Raw genomic sequence first — 19,233 nt, 5'->3', positions numbered from 1 at the left:
GTATCTTCATTTTGTGAAGTATAACATCTGACCACATTAAATCAGTCGTCAAGGTTAATAATAAGTATCTCTCCGAGGGTTGTCACATCAAGTTATGTATCGCATCGTAAACCACCTTGTAAAATATTCTATATATTAAGGCAGAAAACAGAGTTGACATATTTCCAACAAGTGCTTGTTAGTGATTAAGTTATTATTGACTTGGCACACACTGTGTAAGCAAACTCGCAGTTTTGGTCATTTCATAGCGTGGATTTCAGCAAATTTCAACCAAAAAACTAGCTCTACAACCTGATGTTGGTGCGAACAGAGATGAAGAGGTTTAAAATGCAAGAATCAGATGTTGGTCTGCTCAGTACTTACAGGAGCGGGCTATACATACATGGGGTTGGCCACAAGTTCTTTATTTTACAAGTGTGGAAAGGAACGAGTAACGTCGAGCTTGTCAAAATTGTACAGGAATTTCTTTGTTCCTTTCTGTCATAGCAAGGCATTCAACCGAGCAGCAAGATCGATAAAAGTGTCTTCTTTGCATGGTATTGTTAAACCGCCCATTGGGTGATTGAAGCCGAACTCTTCCTCTGCTTGGTTGAGCAAGTCTGCAACTGCAAATGAAGGATGGTTCGATAAAGAGATCGGAACGACAAACAGGTTTCTTTGGACCAATGTGTCCTTTTGGCACACCCGACCGAGGGTGCTGCCTTTAAGAATTTGCTTAGCAATAACCATAATGGATGGCAAACGAAAACCCATGATGATTGTCACAAAATTGGACTAGAAATTTGTTTGAATTTACAAGTGCAGAAAGCCTTGGAGCAGGGGGATGGAGCCGCTATCTTCTTGTATTTATATAGAATTCCTAGAGGTTGCACCATGATTTCAAATAATAAAAAACCAAATGGTTTATACGTGTGTTGTCAGCAGATATAGAAGTGGGGATCCTGAGAGGACCCTCCTATGCAAAAGCTCACATGGCTTTGCTCACCAAGCTCAACAACCTCTCCTGCTCTTCACGTACGCGCTCTCTCATTTGATCCTTTTCATTTTATCTACCCTTTTTTTTTTGAGAAAGAGACCCATCCTTTTTGCTTCCTAGTCAGTGCCCAACTGACATCTCCAACCTCCAGGACTTGTCATTTCTCAGTATTTGGTAAGCTCTCAATTCAGTTGCCGTACACTGGACAGAGGAAAGTGGCACACGTCCATCTGAGGAGCATTTTGTGCAACAAAGATAACAGTGGACCCGCTGCTTTTAGGGGGTGACACAGTGGAATTGTGTGGTTTGAGGCCGCCAGGTCGTATCTGTTGTAATTTGACACAGTCCCTGGCGAGCAGTGACTTGTTCATACCTGTCATCGAGTCCCGAGAGAGCCAGAAAAGAAGACTGATTGACTAACACAACTCAATGGCCATCAATCAGCATAATCTGGGTGCTTAATCTGGGCTGGAACGCACTTATCTAGTCTTGGAATCTTTCATTTTATCAAAAGATAAATTAAACAAGAATTATGGTTTGTAAATTAAACAAGAATATGATAGGATTTTAAGCTTAATTAAACTATATAGATAGAAGGCTTCTCAGCCTAAATCTTCACAGTTTATTACCGTCTAATCACAAATTAAGGACAATGTCAAAATTGCCAAGTTTACTTTTCTGCAGCGAAATCTTACTTTGATTCATATATTAGCAATCTAGTGTTGTAGTTTGTCAAAATATACCCTAACTTACTAATGTTTATCAAGGTAATGATTGAAGGTTTTCATGGCTCTTGTTTTATGAGTTTTTTTTGTCTCTTCACTCCTCCATTGTTGGGTGCAAAGCCTCTCAGAATAAGTTAACCTTAAGGTAACTATCAATCAGAATTCTTGATGAATGGAGCTATCATGATTAATTGATGATACTCTGTTTTATATGCCAGCAATATGAATCTTCACAAACTCAAGAACCAATATTGAAGAGAATTAAATAATATTCAAATAACAAAGACTTTTCATTATCATTGATTGACAACATCTTGGTGGGAGAGAGCATGTACAATCAATCTCTTCACTCACTATCATGTCAAGTGTTCAAAAGCATTAGAGATTTACATTTCTTGTATATTCTACAAGGGATTGAAAGAATTTAACTAACAAATCTTCTAAAATTCTGGCTAGATCATTTTCTCGTTCATCTTTCAGGAGGAATGCAACCGAGAAGTGAGATCGATAAAGGCATCTTCGTCGCACGGAATTGTAAGACCGCCCATCGGATGATTGAAGCCAAACTCTTCCTCTGCCCGGTTGAGCAAATCTAGGAAAGAAGGGTGGTTCAAGTATGATATGGGAACGACAAATCTTGTCTTCTGGATTTCCCCAACGTAGACCGCAATGTGGCCTTTTGGAACATTTATCTGGTTCCTGGACTGCAGTTTGAGAACTTGCTTGGCATGAAGAATCACGGAAGGTAAACGGATACCCATATCTGATATTGAGTTGAAGTGGAAAAAAAAATTAAAACAAAAGAAGCTGATCGAAAGTGGGTTTTGCTTCACAGAACTGAGAATGATAGTCCCTTGGAGTTGAAAGCCTTGTTGGTGTTTGTATTTATAGGCAGCCATGGCTTTGAACAGATGGCCCGCCTCCTGAAACACTCACATGGCCTTGACCAAAAAGCTCAAAAGCTTATCTCCTCCTCTTTCTCTCTCTCATCTATTCACTATCTAATAGTCTAAACATTTACGGGCGCAATGTGAACACATCCATGGTAGAGTTCCAAATGTTGATGCCTCAGATAACAAAGCAGCAAATTCATGTGATGAGTTTTTAGATGAAATAAAACAATATTCATGTGAGTCCCAGTTGCTATCTCCGTAATCTCATCAAAGACGTCATGTATATACGGTTGGCTAGCATTACAATTAGATTTCCGGCATTGATCATTCAAAAGTTTTGTCTTAGGAACAGTCAATATTAACGTTGGGCTTCATTTTCCCCATTCCATCTGGAACCATTGAATAATTTTACTTTCCAATCTATTCAACCTCCGAACTATATATCCACATTGGAAATTACATCATTACTCTTTGAGAGAACAATTAGAACAATTGGGAAAGTTCTATTAGTATTTTTTTAAAAAAAATAATTGTCAAAACTGCTGTTTCTAGGAATTTATTCAGTTTTTGGTTTTTGGGTTTTGGTTAATGGATTACATACTATAACTAATTTAAGAAAATCTAGAGAAAAACCTTGGGAAAATTCGATTGCTTTCAAAGCCGTTAGGTTCACAAGGAGCCTTAGATATACTTAGAAAGGAAAGATAACCTCAAAGATTGATGGATAATATGATTGGGTCACACATGGCAATTTCCATTTTTATCTGCGCAATAATTTGGTAAAGGCACATGGACTGATTCACCAAGTCTCACGCTGCCAATAATGTTTGCACTCCCACATGCACTAATTCTTATACAAAATATTTTTCATAGATATATAGATCCTGGTAATTTTGTATATCGAGAAAAGAGCAAATTTGTAGCTAGTTCCAGTTCAAAGTTCAGGTTACCCAGATTTTTTGTGAAATAAAGATAAGGAAACTATGAATCTCGATGGATTCTCGGATCTAGGGCAACTCATAATAAGAACATGCCCCAAAAATATATGGGGAGTATCCCTTTATATGTGGAACCATGTGCTTAGTTGATTAGTATTCTTACTATATATACTATGGGATACATTTCCCAATATATCTTACTAATTATTTCCCAATTTCCTAATTGTGGGGTTTTACAGCTTTTAATTTTTTGTTTTTGTTGTTAGTTATGTTTCACCATCTTGATAGACCTGATGAATCGGTTGAGATTTTTAGCAAATTTCTTTTGAAAATCATTGCCTCTCCACTAATTAACCCTATTTCTAAAAGAAAAATATAATTTTTTTGAAAGGTAAAAATAAAAAGTATAATACTTAAATAAGTTATGAATTATTTAAAAATTTTAAATTAATTTTTATTTTTTTATTATGTTCAATTAAGTTTTTATATTTTTATTTTAGATTAAATAGTTTTTTTATAATTAAGAATTAACTAATTATCGTTAAGCAAAATTATTTTTATCATTTTATATTATGTGACATTTATTTGACATATTGAGTTATTATGATAGATAATGATATAACAAGATGGTATCATCACATGATAGTCTCACCATTTATAAGGACAAGTATCATGTCATGTTAGTCATAAGATTTATTTAACAGAAAATATATATATATATATATATATATATATAGGCGGCTCAATAACTTTAAAAGCTTGAAAGCTAAAAATTTAAATGAGATCTTTTTTATTAAAATTCAAAAAAAAAATAGTTAGATTTCTAATTCAATACATCAACTATGACGTAAATGGAGATAATATAATAATATAATATATACTTTAAATTAAAGTAAAAAACCTATAAAGATTAAAATAATAATATCTAATTGTTGAATGTTTATTATGAACAGCAAATAAAGCTCATGGTTTTATAAAGATAATAACATAATAGATTTCCAACGTATCTTTGGAGAAAAATTGAAATTAACAAAAGAAAGAGCAAATGAGGAAAAAAGAATTTAAAAGTGTATATTATAAATTGAAAAAAAATAATTAACTCAATATATAGGAAAAAAAAGATATTGAAAATCATTAAATACGTATTACCATTAATAGATTATAAATAGAAAAAATAGTTGAGAAAAAAAAGATATTGGAGAACATTAAATACATATTACCATTATTTGATTGAAAATAAGAGAAATAATTAAGAATTAATAGTATTGTAAGAATTGAGAAGTGATAAAAAATTAAGATTTACTAAGCACATAATTTGAGAAGTGAGAGAATATATTATTCTTTTAGTTATCTTGACTTTTACATGAGAAATAAGTTAAATAATTAAAAATTAATAAAAATATAAAAGAAATAATAAATATTTATTAAACTTGAGAGAATAAATAGATATTTTAATAATTATTTTAATTTTTATATATTTTCAATACAGTTAATAATGTTATTATTATAAAATTAAGGGCCTACTGAAAGTTTGAGAACTCAAAACGACCACTTTAGTGGCTTTACCTAGAGCCGGCACTCTCTCTCTCTCTCTATATATATATATATATATATATATTTAATTGAACATAATGAAAAAATAAATATTTATTTGAATCGAGAATAGTTAAGGAACATTTTATATGTCAAAATAACACTTAAGTAGTTAACCTTGGTGACAAACAAGTGTTTAGAAATTCTCAATGCCTTGGTGCTTAAAACGAAAACAATTTGCACAAACAAAGCATGAAAAGCAGGAAATTTGCGGAAATTGATGATTTTAGTTGGATCATATACAGTTAATGAAATGCTGTACGCAAGAGCTTCTCCATTAATAACATTGCTTTGGTCTTGCTCTAAGAAATACTGGAAAGAAAGAGAAAGAAAATTAAAGCCTGTTTAAAATTGTGAGGATTGCCAATCTTAAAGAGAAAACTCTCTAAAAATCCATAAAATCGCTTGCATAAATGTCAACAAGCACGTGTGATATTCACCCAAAAGGGTCACATTCACATGGTTTTGCTCAATAATTCTCTCTTTTTCTCTCTCGGATTCGCTCACCGACCTACGGCCCTGGTGCAACAGACCCACTCGTTCCTCTTAGCAGCAAAAGTACAAGCACACTGCCAAGGCACTATCAAAATTCAATGCTTCAAAACAGAGGGCCGTACACTTTGAAAATCTAGGGCAGCTAGAGTCTACTAGCATCTTCAAGCATTTACGAATATAGTACTATGTTGATTTGCTTCTGTCTAGGAAAAGAGCAATTTCTCCGCTCTATGTGAGGGGAGACGGTGCTTTTCACATGTCCTTGTTAGCACTGTCTAACGGGCAGATGCATCTCCATCATTCTTAACAACCCCTGAGAAGAGAACCACCCGCTTTAATCCATACGACGGGTTTCCTAGATTAGTCCATTTTGCTGATTGGGCCAATTTGTGGAACTGATCTTGATTAATTACTTAGGTTATAAGTAAAGAGAGATACGAATACTCGGCTAAAATTTTTGGGTAAAAACTTGAGGATGTTATAAATGATAACATCAGATTCTTAGTCTCCTCCTGCTCCTGCCCCTGCACCACTCTCATTCTTTGAAGTGTAGTGAAAAATCTAGAATGTATGAAGATTGGTTCTCAGAGGATCCTTCATTAATTCCAGGCCTCGCTCACTGAAGTAGGACGAGTTTGGTTCTTTCCTCAACAAGCTAGCGGCAATAAGATTCCTTGCTTTGAACAAATTTATGGAGCAACAGGACAACTTATGTCATTGCTAATTAATGAACACAGACAGATATGCATGTCTTGACCAGCCAAGTCAAATATCTGTCATACTTTGCTTGTCTTCTTGTTGTATAGTCTCTACAAGTTATTGGCAACTCTGATTACTATGGTAATCTAACGAAATAATTTGAATTTTTCGGTAATCAATCAGCATTACTTAAATTATATATGGTGATATTAGCATTAAAGCAGAATTTTCACTAGCAGGTCAAGGAAAAAAAGATAACGTGAAGGGTCAAGAACTTCATTTGTTAATGTGTTAAAATTTACACATCCACCATTAGTATAAAATTTATAACTTGTAGCGAAAACGGAAAATAACTTGTCAAAGGTGTCCGAGCTGCTCTGCGTTCATCATCGTTCATGAGGAATGCAGCTGAGACGTTAGATTGATAAAAGCATCTTCTTTGCACGGAATTGTCAGGCCACCCGTTGGATGATTGAAGCCAAACTCTTCCTCTGCGCGGTTGAGCAATTCTGCGAATGAAGGATGGTTCAAATATGAAATTGGAACTACAAAACGTTTTCTCTGCTCCTCTCCAACATAAACTGCGACGTGGCCTTTTGGCACATCAGGTTGTTTCCTAGAGAAGCCAGAACGATGTTTCAGAATTTGCCTGGAACTGAGTATCAAGGATGGCAGACGGAAACCCATATTTTGAGATTGAGAATAGAAGTTTAGAAAAGGAGGAGTTGATCTAAGCAGGTTTTAGCTGAAAGGACTTTAGAGAGTTAAGTTGAGAAAGAGGTTGGAGCTGGAAGGCTGGCTTGATGTTTGTATTTATAGTCAGCATGTTTTGCCGTTCCTAGGAGGACCCATATTCCCAATTGGGCTTTGCTCACTTATTCACTTAGGTTAACTTTCTTTCCCTCTTTCATTACTTAATTTCCCAAATTTATGTCCACTTGTTCTTTTGAAGCCATTCTCCAAATTTATGTCACCTCCACAACTTTTCTAATGCTGATGCCTGAAAACAATCGGTAGCATATTCATGTGTTGAGTTTTTGCTGAAGAAAACTTTGAAAGGCATATTCATGTTTGTCCTTTTGTACAACCTAAATACCATTCCAACCATTTGATTTGTGGTGCGTTTGTGTCCTGACTAAATAACAATCCAAAGTTTTGGATTATTTAGGTGTTGAAAGCATTGATTCTGATTTAAATTACTTTTCTTCAATTTGGTCAAATCTGGATTTCTCTTTCAGTCGTGGCAAGAGTTTATGATTTCTTTGCCTAGAACTTATCTCCCCAACCCCCTGCGCCTGTTAGGTTGTTGACAGCGGTCCCATAGTCCAGCAATAAATTGCAGATACTAGCATCTGTCTTTTCATTAATATGGGTCTCATCTTCAAATTTCAATAGATCTATTTGTCAAAAATTTCAGTCTGCTTGATACTCAAAACCCACATTCTGATGCTAAATGACAAGTTAACAACCGCACTCACTGTTTACTAATGCTAGTGAACCTAATTCACCTGCACTTACTAATCTTGATAATTAAGTATCAAAAGAAGCATGGATGGATGGATGACTTGGCGTCACGAGCACCAATTGGTAGAAAGAGTGGCTGCAGGCTGCCAATTTTCAGGGCAATAATTTGATGGGTAGATGATCGTATATGTACAAGTGTACTGATTGACTGCCTGAATCTCTCCAATCGGCGCCTGCTATATATTTTGGAATTAATTAACCTGGTACTGGACATGCACTTGAAATTCTTCGTTTGCTGGGAGGATAAGGTTTTGGAGTTTATGAATCTGGGTAAAGAAAGAGAAAAAGAGCATATAAGCAAGACAACATGGTTCCGCAATTTTTGAAAGTTCAGGGTTTATTCTTGGAGATCTGGAGCAACTAACCGATCAAGTTGAATCACTGACGTAATGCACCAAGAAACAACAAAGGTCGCCACCTTTTAAGAATAATTCTGAGCAAAGCAACTTGCTGTTTATAGTATGTGATATAACCATTGGGATTCTCTATACCTCTATCTTGTTGGATCCTTAGTTCCATATTTAGCTTGAGATGGTGCGAGAATCCAAAAATCTTACACTGCAAGGAACAATTCATGTTAAACTTTGCTTGTGCCACTTAAATTCAACTTTGGATGGCAATTTGATTGGAAGTCAAGAAAATACTCCTATAATGAACTGATCAGGATAGAGAGATGTAGACTTTAGAGTGGCAAGTAGTATGTTAATTGATTACTCTTTTTCTAATAGTCGCAGTTACATGCATGATTTATACATTTACAAGAATTTTCTCCTGATTTTGATGCCAACTTTTGCCCTGTTGACCAAAGTTATATTAATTCTACCTGTTGGAGCATAATTAAACCATAGTCTTCAAAGGATATTCATCTATCTGCAAATCAATAGTGAATTGTATACAATCTAACTCGAAATAGCATTGTCTTGTCTCCTGGTTAAAAGCTAAAGGGTCAAATACAAGCCATGTCAAGCAAACATCAAAATTATTCATTAATGATCAGCTTATAAAAATATTGACAGATAATCAAGTTAAAAAGTTTATTTTTTCTTGAAAACCTATAACATTGGACTTCCTCATTTTGCCATGTGTAAACTTTAAAGCTCTAACAGGGTGACTTCAAGAAGGGGTTTTAGAGCTATAACAAGTTTCCAAAACAAATTTTAAATTGCCCTGGCGTGAGAGTAAAATTAAAAACTAAAAAAATATTCCTTAACAATTCTACCAGAATACAGGAGTAGACTCTGAAACAAATAAAAAAAGAGTTGGTAACAAATGTGAACAAAAAACAGAAGAAGAAGAAGAATTTATAACGAGTACCCACAAAAGGGTTAGACTTTGTTCCTTTCTTTAGATTTTTTCTAACAAAAAAAAAAAAAGAGAGCAAAACAAATAGAGTTGGATTCAGTCTCTTTCTTTTTGAACAAAAAGTAAAACTTTTGTAAAAAACAATAACAACAAAAATTCAATGTTGGAGAAAGAGATAGTGAAATATCCACAGCTTCTCCAGTAATTCTACTTCCTCTATTTTAAAAGAAAATGAAAAAAGATGTCGAAGCAAAGGAAATTCCTAATGCGTGACAGGAGAAAAGATGACCGACAGAAATAATTAGAAAGCATGAGAAAAATGGCTTTTGCTAAAGACTTTAAAATGGCTGAATAAAACCTTACTTTAGTGGATAACCTTTTTTGATTAGTCTTTAGTGGCTAATCTTGTTTACGATTTACAAAAATAAATCTTTCATCTATCTTCTGTTGGTCCCAAGAAAAAGACAGAGAGATAATGGAACATGAGAAGAAAGTAAATTAAAGTTAGTCTATAAGTTTGCCTAATTGTCAACCCGTCTAAAAGGTTCCAAATTCAGATAATATTGTTCTTATGTATGAAAACATAATTTATTTATTTTTGGATAACTGAATTTGTATTTATTCAAATTAACCCATAATGTTTTAACATGTTAAAATGAAGAACTGATACTAAAAATTATAAAGGAGTTTAGATAAAAGAACTTTGTTGATGATTTTGAGGGAAAGCAATTTTTCTCTGCCTATTCTACTACACAAGGGTTTACAGCTGTTGTTCTCTTCACAAAGGAAAAAAGAAATAAAAAAACAAAATTGTGATCGGATTGGCAATGTTCATCCCTTCTTAGGCATGCAATCGGGAAGTGAGATTTATGAAGGTGTCTTCTCTGCACGGAATTGTTAGGCCACCCACCGGATGATTGAAGCCAAACTCTTCCTCTGCCCGCTTAAGCAAGTCTTTGAACGAAGGATGGTTCAAGACTGTTATTGGAACCACAAACCTTTTTCTTTCTGTCTCCCCAACATAAATTGCAATGTGGCCCTTCGGAACAGGTGGCCTCTCTCTTGTAACAAGAGGCTGCTGCTTAAGAATTTGCTTGGCGCTGGGAATCATGGACGGTATACGAACACCCATAATTTCGAATTTTGAAGTAAAAAATGGAAAAACAAGGAGATATATATAGATCGGTTTCTGAATATGAGATAGAACTGGTTAACACTCAAAGGTTGTAGTATAACTTGTAAATCCTGGCACGTTTTTGGAGCTAGAAGACTGATAATGTGTTTGTATTTGTAGAGTTTGGAGAGGATGGGAGACGCTTAAGTGCCATCATTTTCAATTTCGATAAAGAACCAAATTGGCTTGACTCGTCACCATATTGGCAGCTGGGACATTTTAGAGGGCCCCTCTGCAACAAAGAATCACATGGCTTTGCTCAGTTGACTGATGTTACTTAACTTACATATCTATCTGCAATACATCTACCAATTTCTCCTGACCAATATCGGTGAAATAGACCGTTTAACTCCTTGGTCCAAACAAGCTCACCCCAAAAGCAGGTTTAGCCATCATGTTTTTGCAAAAACGGGGGGCCGTACTTCAGAAAAAGTCCAGAGCAACATGCTCGAGTGACGGATTTCTATGAAAGAAACTTAGTGAAAGGTACCTTTCATATGTCCTTAATTGGTACTTCTAAGTGCCACGATGTGGTACTTATCTTGTTCTATGCGGGCGGTCAACAGCTTTTCATCAGCCCAATATAGACAGATTGAGAACCATTAATTGAATTTAACCTTTTATTACGGTTAAGTCCATTTCTGGGTGTTTACAAGTCTTCGTGGAGTAAGAGTTACACGTTGTCCATTGTCGTAATTGATAAACATGCAGGGCTTGGCTGCTTATATTGAAGTTCATTTTTGGTAATTAAGTCGAATCGGTCCAAAGAGTCTTTGACCGGGGCACATGTGACATGCCAAGAGCAGTGGACTTGAAAAATGCTTAGCAAGCACGGAAGTGAATCCAGCTTTCTGCCATGCGGTGCTAGCTGGCTAGCGCATTGAATTCTCTATTTTATTTTAAGTAATTATTTCAAGTGATTTTATTAATCTTAACGATCTATAAGTTATTTCAAGTTTTTTATTTATTGAATTAAATTTTTCATAACACATTAACATGGTTTAGATAATGAAAATCTGTACACTTATAAAAAAGCGTACAAAACCAATCGACGATGAAGATCATGAAATTTAAACTTTTAAAGTTAAATGGCAAGAAAGCTGAAGAGCTGTTTTCCCTTAAGCAAAAAGATGAGCATATTTAAATCTCAACTTTTTTAATTCTTTTCATGAGTAACTAATGGACAATATAATGACAAATTAAGATCATTAAGTGATCAAATTATTGAACTTTTTGACCAGCAAATTAATTAGAAAGATGAAAAAAAAAAGGAAATACAAATACATAGCTAGAGAGATATTGGCGTCAGACGCCAATTTGCAGGATAGCAGCTGCGGGACCATTGCCATTTTTGTGGGATATAATACATATAATGCATACTCACATGCATGATGAATGCACTGACTGACCGACCGACTAACGCCATAGATTGGCGACCAGTCTCACAATTTCACGCATTGGCTCTTAAATGTTGAAACATTTATCTATCTATTAAAGAATTGGATAGGCACTAAAAGAGAGATAGACAAGGCTGCTCAAATCCCTGAGCACGCATGCAACAGGTATGGGACGCAGTTCGAAGAACAAGCAAAGTCCAAGTTCAGTACAATTATCAAATTTTTTCCAAGCTATCATTATAAGAAAGAGAAAAAGCCAAAAACCATGAGTCTTGATGCACGAATTCCCGGATCTATAGAAAACTAACCACTTCATTGAGCTACTGACATAAGGAACATGCAACAAAAGCACCGGTGAAATCCTTTCATGGATGTGAAAACCGGTGGGCGGAATAAGGCTTCCTAGAAGTAGTTGTATTTTGTAGCGCCCAAGTTGTAATATTTTACGATTTCCAAGCACAAAGACAAAGCACATGTTGATATTTTCATGCATGCAAAAATTATCGATGCATTAATGTCTGTGCTCCCCCCGTTGATATTTGTCTCCCCTATATAAACCCAAGCGCCAAAACCAGAAACGGTAAAAACCTCCCTAACTTGAAAGAAGAAAAGCTTTTTTCTTTTTTTTCATTTTCTTTTGCAATGTCTCAGACCCGGAGGAGAATGGGGATTCGGTTGCCTGAGATGATGCTTCATGCAAAGCATATTATCCGACAACGGTCACATTCTAAGCGCCAATGCTCTTACCAAACATCGAGTGCAGTGAATGTCCCGAAAGGCCATTTCGCTGTTTATGTTGGAGATGAAGAAAAGAACAAGCGATTTGTGGTTCCAATATCCTACTTGAAGCATCCTTTGTTCCAAGCCCTGTTGAGTCAGGCTGAAGAAGAGTTTGGTTTTGATTGTCCGATGGGTGGTCTCATGGTTCCTTGCGCTGAAGATGAATTCATCAATCTGACTTCTCGAATAAATCAATATGCCTAAGAAGCTACTTGGAATTTGATTTGCTTTCTTGGTACTTTGATCTTCCATTGTCGTATATATAGTGAGATTTGTTAATGAGTCAAGGGTCCAAAATTTTGCTTCCTGTTTGGATTTCCTGTAGGAGTATGAACATTATGTTAATATAATATATTTTATGTTAAAGCAATAATTTTGAGAGTTTTATCTTCAACACCATGCCTGGAATGCAAGATTGCAAGTGAGTGACCTCAGAGTGGTCTTACCGTTTATTCATGGTAAGGAAACCAATTCAAATATTTCAATGCTTTGTGCGCTCTTGGATTTCATTTTTTTCAAATGGATTTATATTAGTCATGTGAAAATTCTATAATAATCATTCCTAAAGTTCATTAGGTTGCCTCCTGAATGGGAAGTAGTTAGAATTAGCCCAATATCTGATTCACGAGCAAAGCACCGTGTTATGGGTAACCCAGCCAAAACGCAACGTTCCCCTCTCTTTTTTCCATGTAAAATTTTTATGAGAGGATACGGATTGCAGAGAATGGATGAGATAGGATTTATTAAGTCAGGCCAGCTAGTCGGCCAAAGTCGTTTGCTGCAGGGCAGGGCAGCAGTATTTCTTTTCTATCTCAATCTCATATCTTGATAGTTGATACTAGCGGAAAGGTCGAGAGAAAAATATATATATATATATATTTTACATTACTTTATACGACCGGCACCAGGAGGGTTATAACTTAAGAAAGTTTCAACAATTTGGACGTGAGAGACACGACAAACCGTCCACTAACTAGGCTAAAACAGAAAACCTAGCAAGCATTGTGTCGAATACAAGAAAGAACGTGGCCAGGTTGGTAGTCGCAATTATAATTGATGAAAATCTGCAAAGACAAGAAAGAATACTCTTGGCTGAGGAATTGGTAGACAAGAATGTTCTCGTTTCAACTTAAGGCACAACATTCCTTTGTTGTTCATTGTTAATATTGAAAACGTCTATCTTTTTGAAGATTAATCGAAACCCTCTGAGCGGTTTCTGACAGAGATTCGTTTCAATGTGATTCAAGTTGTTTACTGCTATGGATTATGGAACCATTACACCCAGAATTTCACACACCATATGCTTATACCTCTTAATCTTTTAATTAGTACTTACAGAACCTCGGCAAACATTAGATCGATAATGATCAACTTTGCTAACAGAAAAGTTTCTTGTCAGCAAAGAATTAGTACAATACTACCCAAAAGTTTCTACTTATGAGTCCTCGATTGTTTCAACAAGGGTTGAATTTGCAAGTATGCTAAGTAAAACATACTTGAAGAGACTTCCTCGATTACCTTAACTCTAATATTATGTTCAATATAGGTTGCTGCATATCATTGTGGTACGTTCGGCTACCATCTATGAATAACCTAAGACTGTAATAAGACTGTTGAAATATTCTTCACTGCATGGAATCGTGAGACCGCCCATGGATGGTTGAATCCGAATTCTTCCTCAGCCAGGTTTAACACGTCTTTAAATAGTGTATGGTTCAAGTAAGATATAGGAATCACAAATCGCCTCTTGCTGCCTTCTCCAACATACACTGCAATATGGCCTTTTGGAACATTTGTTGTCGCCAACATTTTCCGAATTCTCACTGAAAGGCTTCGTTGGAGCATTTGCTTGGTGTGGTCTAACCCAATTAATTGAATACCATCTTCGATATGTAGAAAGCTTTAGTTTACTAGACACCGAAAACTTGGGTTGAAATGGAATCTTCACTACCTAAATCTCTATATATGGAAAGACTTCAAACCTTTGAAAAGTTTAGAAGAATGTTTGGAAAAACAACTGACGGAATTAGTTAAGTTTCACATGGTTTTGTTTTGTCTGTTGCAAAGCATTCTGTCCTACCTTTTTAAGAAAATTAGAAATAAGTGGTAAAAAACCTTTGAAATTATGTATGAAATACGGATATATTAGGCCCTTGTGTTTTGAACTAACATAGCATTGACTTTATGATGCTAGGCATGTTCAACATCAAAGACATCTCCATCTTAACTCGATATTGATGATTCACTTCGCCTATTTACTGAAGAATTGAACTTAGACTTAATTTTACTCAGTTGCTTTTCTTTGTACGAAACTAGCTGGGTCGTCGCAAACTTGCTATCTCTCTAGGTCCCTTCCTTGCCCTTGCTCAAAGCTATTTAAGATTAGCTAATTACTTATGTAATAGTAGTTCTTCTCATTTATTCTTAGAAGTCAAGATCAGCAATGACTACCTTTTATCAAGTTGAGCTAATAACCCAATACTTTCAAAATCACCACCATTATTGAATTTCTTAATTTGAATCAAAGTTCATAATAGAAATAACTCGTTATAGAGTTTACTAGAGAATATCCACTAGTCAGGTTCTTGCTTTGAAGTAGTTATAATTTAATACCAATATAAGTTAGATTTAGTACTACAATATCTACATTAATTTAATCAAGATTTTCCAGTCGGTATATGGTTCGACGACATCTATTTTAGACATGTGAATTACATGCATTTGCATCTACATTTTCAAAGCTGAATGTGTGTGAATGGTCTGCCCAGTCTATGCATGACGGTGAAGTGTAACCATCAAGTTCTTTGTCGATATTATTATCATTGGGACACCTCTGATAATTCTAAGTTCCAACTATTGATATATTCAACAGTAGGGACAGCCAGGTGGAACTTATAGTAAAAGGACTAAACGAAGAACTTCTCAGCTTGATTATTGTTTGGTTCCTCTTCCGTAGATGCATTCTTTCCATTTTTAGTACCTATTTGGCCTAAGTTATGTTTATCTTATCTATTACTTAAAAATAAAAGCCGAGTCAAACAGGATTTGGTGAAAAGCATTTTAAAAAATAATTTTTTTTAAAAAATAAAATCTAAAAGAAAGAACTTAAAAAAAAAAGCTCTAATTAGAAGCTTTTTCTTTTTTTTAAAAAAAAAACATGTTAGCTTATTAGGAGAATTATATTTTCCAAGAAGATCCTGGCTCAAAAAATACTCTCTCTCTCTCCCTATCAATCTCCCTTTCCTCTTTCCCTTTTTGCAAATCATCGTTCTAAAGTTTTTTTTGTTCTTACAAAAATTAAAAAATAAAAAGAAGATTCAAAATTCAAAACTACATTTAAGTATTATTTCTTCTTTTTCTTTCTATTTTGTTTTTCATTTTATTTTCTATCAATTTTTTTGGGCTTTGAAAACTCTCTTTATTAGTTGATATTTTTCAGTTTATTATTTGATATGACAATTATGTTATGTTTATTTATTTTTAAATTTTTTATGATATATATAATATTTGATGATTATAATTGAAATAATTAATCAAATAGATCAATAGTTGTTGAGATAAATTAGATGAAAATTGAGATAATATTTGCTGATCATGGTTGTTGTGATAATATTGTTCATGGATGTGAATTTTGTTGGTAAGAACATCAATAACTAAATGTGATTTTTTTGAATTATTACTACATAATTAACTATGTTAGACAATGTGGTGTTATAGATGATGAGTTTGACAGATGTGATCAGAATCCCAATCATATTCTTGAGAGTCAAGAAGAAAGTAGTAATGTTAAAGAAATGGGTTCACATATTTTTAGAAGAGCACTAGATGATAGTTACATGGAAAGAGTTTGTAATCAAATAACTGCTACATTAATGAAAAATAGAAATCGTTAATTTAGAGTCATTTATAAATTATGTGTTACTTATAAATTATTTACGAAACTTTTTTATGATTTATTATTAATTATAAACTTTATCTTATATAAAAATCTTTTTAATATTTTCAAAATTTTACTTTAAATAGATAAAAAATAAAGTTAATTTTTTTATTTTGAATAAAGAAATTTGTTATTAATAAAAATTTATTTATTAAGTACCTTTTATGGTAATTTTAGCTAAAATTAGAGTTTATATAAGTTGTTTTACCAAACAGCTTATCTATAAAAAAGAGTTTATAAAAAGTATATTGCTAAACAACTTTAGTTTAATTTTAAAAGTTATTATTTTTTATAAAAGCTTTATAATAGCTTTTAAATTTAAAAAAAAAACAAACTAAATATGCTCTTAATCTTTTCTCGTGCCCATGTATGACATAAACAACCTCAAGCCTAACTAGATGACTAACTTAAAAGTTTCTAGTGATTCAATTTTTTTTTTTAAAACACATTCGAAAATTTTCCAGTTTTGCAAAAAAATTATGATGGTGAATGTTTAACCCTTCACTACTGCACTCTATGGGAGGATATTGGGTTTGATTTTTAATTTTTACTAAATCAGAAAATTATATTAACATATCACCTACGATACAAAAGTTTAACAAATGAAAAGACTAATTTTTTTATAAAAGAGAAAATAGTAAAAAATGTCATCTTCATAACTTAATTTCAAAAATAACCATTAAAATAAAATTAACTATTTTTAGCTATAACTTGATTAAAATACCCTTGAAACTATGTCAAATAAATTAAATAATCTATTACAAATTTTTTCATTTTCATCTTTGCTTTCGATTTCTCTTTCTCATTATCTAACTCTCTCTAATTTTATCTATTTCTCTTTTCAACATCCATTTGCTGTGCTTTCAATTTTTCACTCTCGGGCATTCAAGACGCCAAGCAATGATTTTGATGTACTTGGGGTTGGTGGCTGTTGGAAAAATTTATTTTTTAGGTGTTTTGGAGGAAACTAAAATGGTAGAAATGATCACAAGAGTTTGAAATAGTTTTTAATTCAATCAATTTAAGATCTAGATACTAATAAACTCAAGAATTTTGAATTTAAAAATCTAAGATTTCAAAGGAAAATTTTTTTCGATATTTAGTTGAAATAGGTATTTTAGATAAGGAAAATTGTGGTTTGATTTACAAAACCATATTAAAAATGTTTTAATCGGTGCCAAATCGTAAAAAAAAACAAAAAGAAATGAAGAGAGTTGAAAGGATTGGAAATTTTGATTCGCAAGTAACAACAATATTTCAAACATTAAAGTGTAACGATTTTTTTTTAAACATGACCTATAACAATAATTTTTTTTTAACATAATGTGTAACAATAATATTTTTTTTAAATATGACATGTAACATGTTTTCATATATGACATGTAACGATTTTTTTTTCTACATGACGTGTAACAACTTTTTTTAACCATGGTGTGTAACATATTTTTGTATATAACATGTAATTAATATTTTTTTTCAACATAGTATGTAATAACTTTTTTTAACTATGACGTGTAATATATTTTTGTATATGATGTATAATAATAACATTTTTCAACATGGTGTATAACATTATGTGCACTTGATATAATGCATGGCATGTAATATGTTTTTATACATAAATTGTAACATCATGTACATGAGGTTTCATTAAAAGTAATTTTATTCAATTTAATTAAAAATAATTAAAATTATAAAGAGTGAAAATTTTAAAATATTTCATTTTTGAGGACTATTTTTGAAAATGCCCTTTTATAAAATATGTAATTATAAAGATTATAAAACAAACAAAATAATACTGATGCAAAAATCTGACATATACATCATTCAAAGCAACTAAAAAGCCTAAAATTAAGATCCCAGCACCACCAAAATCAAGACCAAGTCTTCCCCACCAAAATCAAGATTGGGTTTGGTTACATTGGTTTAAACTATTTCAGGACTGTGTATATTACTTTAGGACCAAGATCAGCAGGCAAGTCTTTGGTGGCAATGTTGCAATGTCCTGTTGAACGTGGTTCACATATATATATATATATATATATATATATATAATATACTATAACTAGATCTATCTTCTCTATAATTGTTAAATATGGCAGGAGCTTGTCGTGCTCAAGAGTCAAGACAAACGATCCAGTCATTGAAGTTCCCGGAGGTACAAGAGAACAAAGAAAATTATGACAAATCAAAGGACATGAGGAGTTTTTCAATATTGATTTTCTGGTCTATCATATTTAGACACGCTGTTGACCGTACATACACATGATTTTTGCACTGCAGCAGAATGCCCTAGCAATACTACCGCCTGTACATCGAACAAGCGCGGAATTTAAGTTAATCCCAGCTATTCCGCTGGCAATGAGGCTTGTTCTTCCATAGAAGACAAAAGTGCCACTGTGCCACCATACTGCGTCTAATTGTCTGGCCTCTATCAGACTGTTACTCGAAAAGGGACAGCTAGTTTATCCAAATGTGGGAAAACTCTAGAGAAACATTTTTCCTTAGAAAAAGAAAAGCTATGTCATAATTTACCTGTGTTACTACGTTGAACTCGTAAATTAAACTATCCACGGTAATAAGACGTGTTGATACTTTGGTTCATTGGTTGTAAAAGAGGGTGTGTATCTATTCAACTAGTAGAAACCGACCATTGCAATACGCAGAGTCTTGTGGCTTGACACGCTTATAAAAGGGTCTTTGTCAAAGCCATGGCTTGCAAGCATTGGCAGATCACATCCATATGGGCATATAGACCATAGGCGGACGGAGATGGGGTTTGGCGCCCTCCAATAATTTT

At 33.6% G+C, this 19,233-nt stretch overlaps 3 protein-coding genes and 3 pseudogenes across 3 annotated transcripts; 1 reads left to right on the top strand and 5 right to left on the bottom strand.

Moving 5' to 3' along the window:
• Nucleotides 1–170: 170 nt before the first annotated feature.
• Nucleotides 171–1,009, bottom strand: LOC149527129 (auxin-induced protein X10A-like). The gene has a single exon (XM_089783747.1). The coding sequence runs from the start codon at nt 751–753 to the stop codon at nt 481–483; it is 273 nt and encodes a 90-aa protein (XP_089639873.1). The 5' UTR covers nt 754–1,009; the 3' UTR covers nt 171–480.
• A 958-nt stretch (nt 1,010–1,967) lies between these two features.
• Nucleotides 1,968–2,548, bottom strand: LOC110418244 (auxin-responsive protein SAUR23 pseudogene; annotated as a pseudogene).
• A 4,016-nt stretch (nt 2,549–6,564) lies between these two features.
• LOC110417630 (auxin-responsive protein SAUR23-like) lies at nt 6,565–7,085 on the bottom strand. The gene has a single exon (XM_021430084.1). It carries the CDS (start codon nt 7,004–7,006, stop codon nt 6,713–6,715), a length of 294 nt encoding a protein of 97 aa, XP_021285759.1. The 5' UTR covers nt 7,007–7,085; the 3' UTR covers nt 6,565–6,712.
• A 2,753-nt stretch (nt 7,086–9,838) lies between these two features.
• On the bottom strand, nt 9,839–10,430 carry LOC110418072 (auxin-responsive protein SAUR23 pseudogene; annotated as a pseudogene).
• A 1,949-nt stretch (nt 10,431–12,379) lies between these two features.
• LOC110417626 (auxin-responsive protein SAUR21-like) lies at nt 12,380–12,700 on the top strand. Its single transcript, XM_021430080.1, has one exon. It carries the CDS (start codon nt 12,380–12,382, stop codon nt 12,698–12,700), a length of 321 nt encoding a protein of 106 aa, XP_021285755.1.
• A 1,378-nt stretch (nt 12,701–14,078) lies between these two features.
• Nucleotides 14,079–14,718, bottom strand: LOC110418071 (auxin-induced protein 15A-like; annotated as a pseudogene).
• Nucleotides 14,719–19,233: the final 4,515 nt, after the last annotated feature.

This window comes from Theobroma umbraticum, unplaced genomic scaffold, assembly GCF_002168275.2.
Source record: "Theobroma umbraticum cultivar Fairchild unplaced genomic scaffold, ASM216827v3 scaffold_50.0, whole genome shotgun sequence".
Taxonomy (NCBI): domain Eukaryota; kingdom Viridiplantae; phylum Streptophyta; class Magnoliopsida; order Malvales; family Malvaceae; genus Theobroma; species Theobroma umbraticum.
The sequence above is the reverse complement of the archived record's forward strand: the minus strand, read 5'-3'. Positions and strand labels throughout refer to the sequence as shown.

Coding starts and splice junctions, on each gene's coding strand:
- LOC110417626 (XM_021430080.1), top strand. CDS start 12,380: ATGGGGATTCGGTTGCCTGAGATGATGCTTCATGCAAAGCATATTATC.
- LOC110417630 (XM_021430084.1), bottom strand. CDS start 7,006: ATGGGTTTCCGTCTGCCATCCTTGATACTCAGTTCCAGGCAAATTCTG.
- LOC149527129 (XM_089783747.1), bottom strand. CDS start 753: ATGGGTTTTCGTTTGCCATCCATTATGGTTATTGCTAAGCAAATTCTT.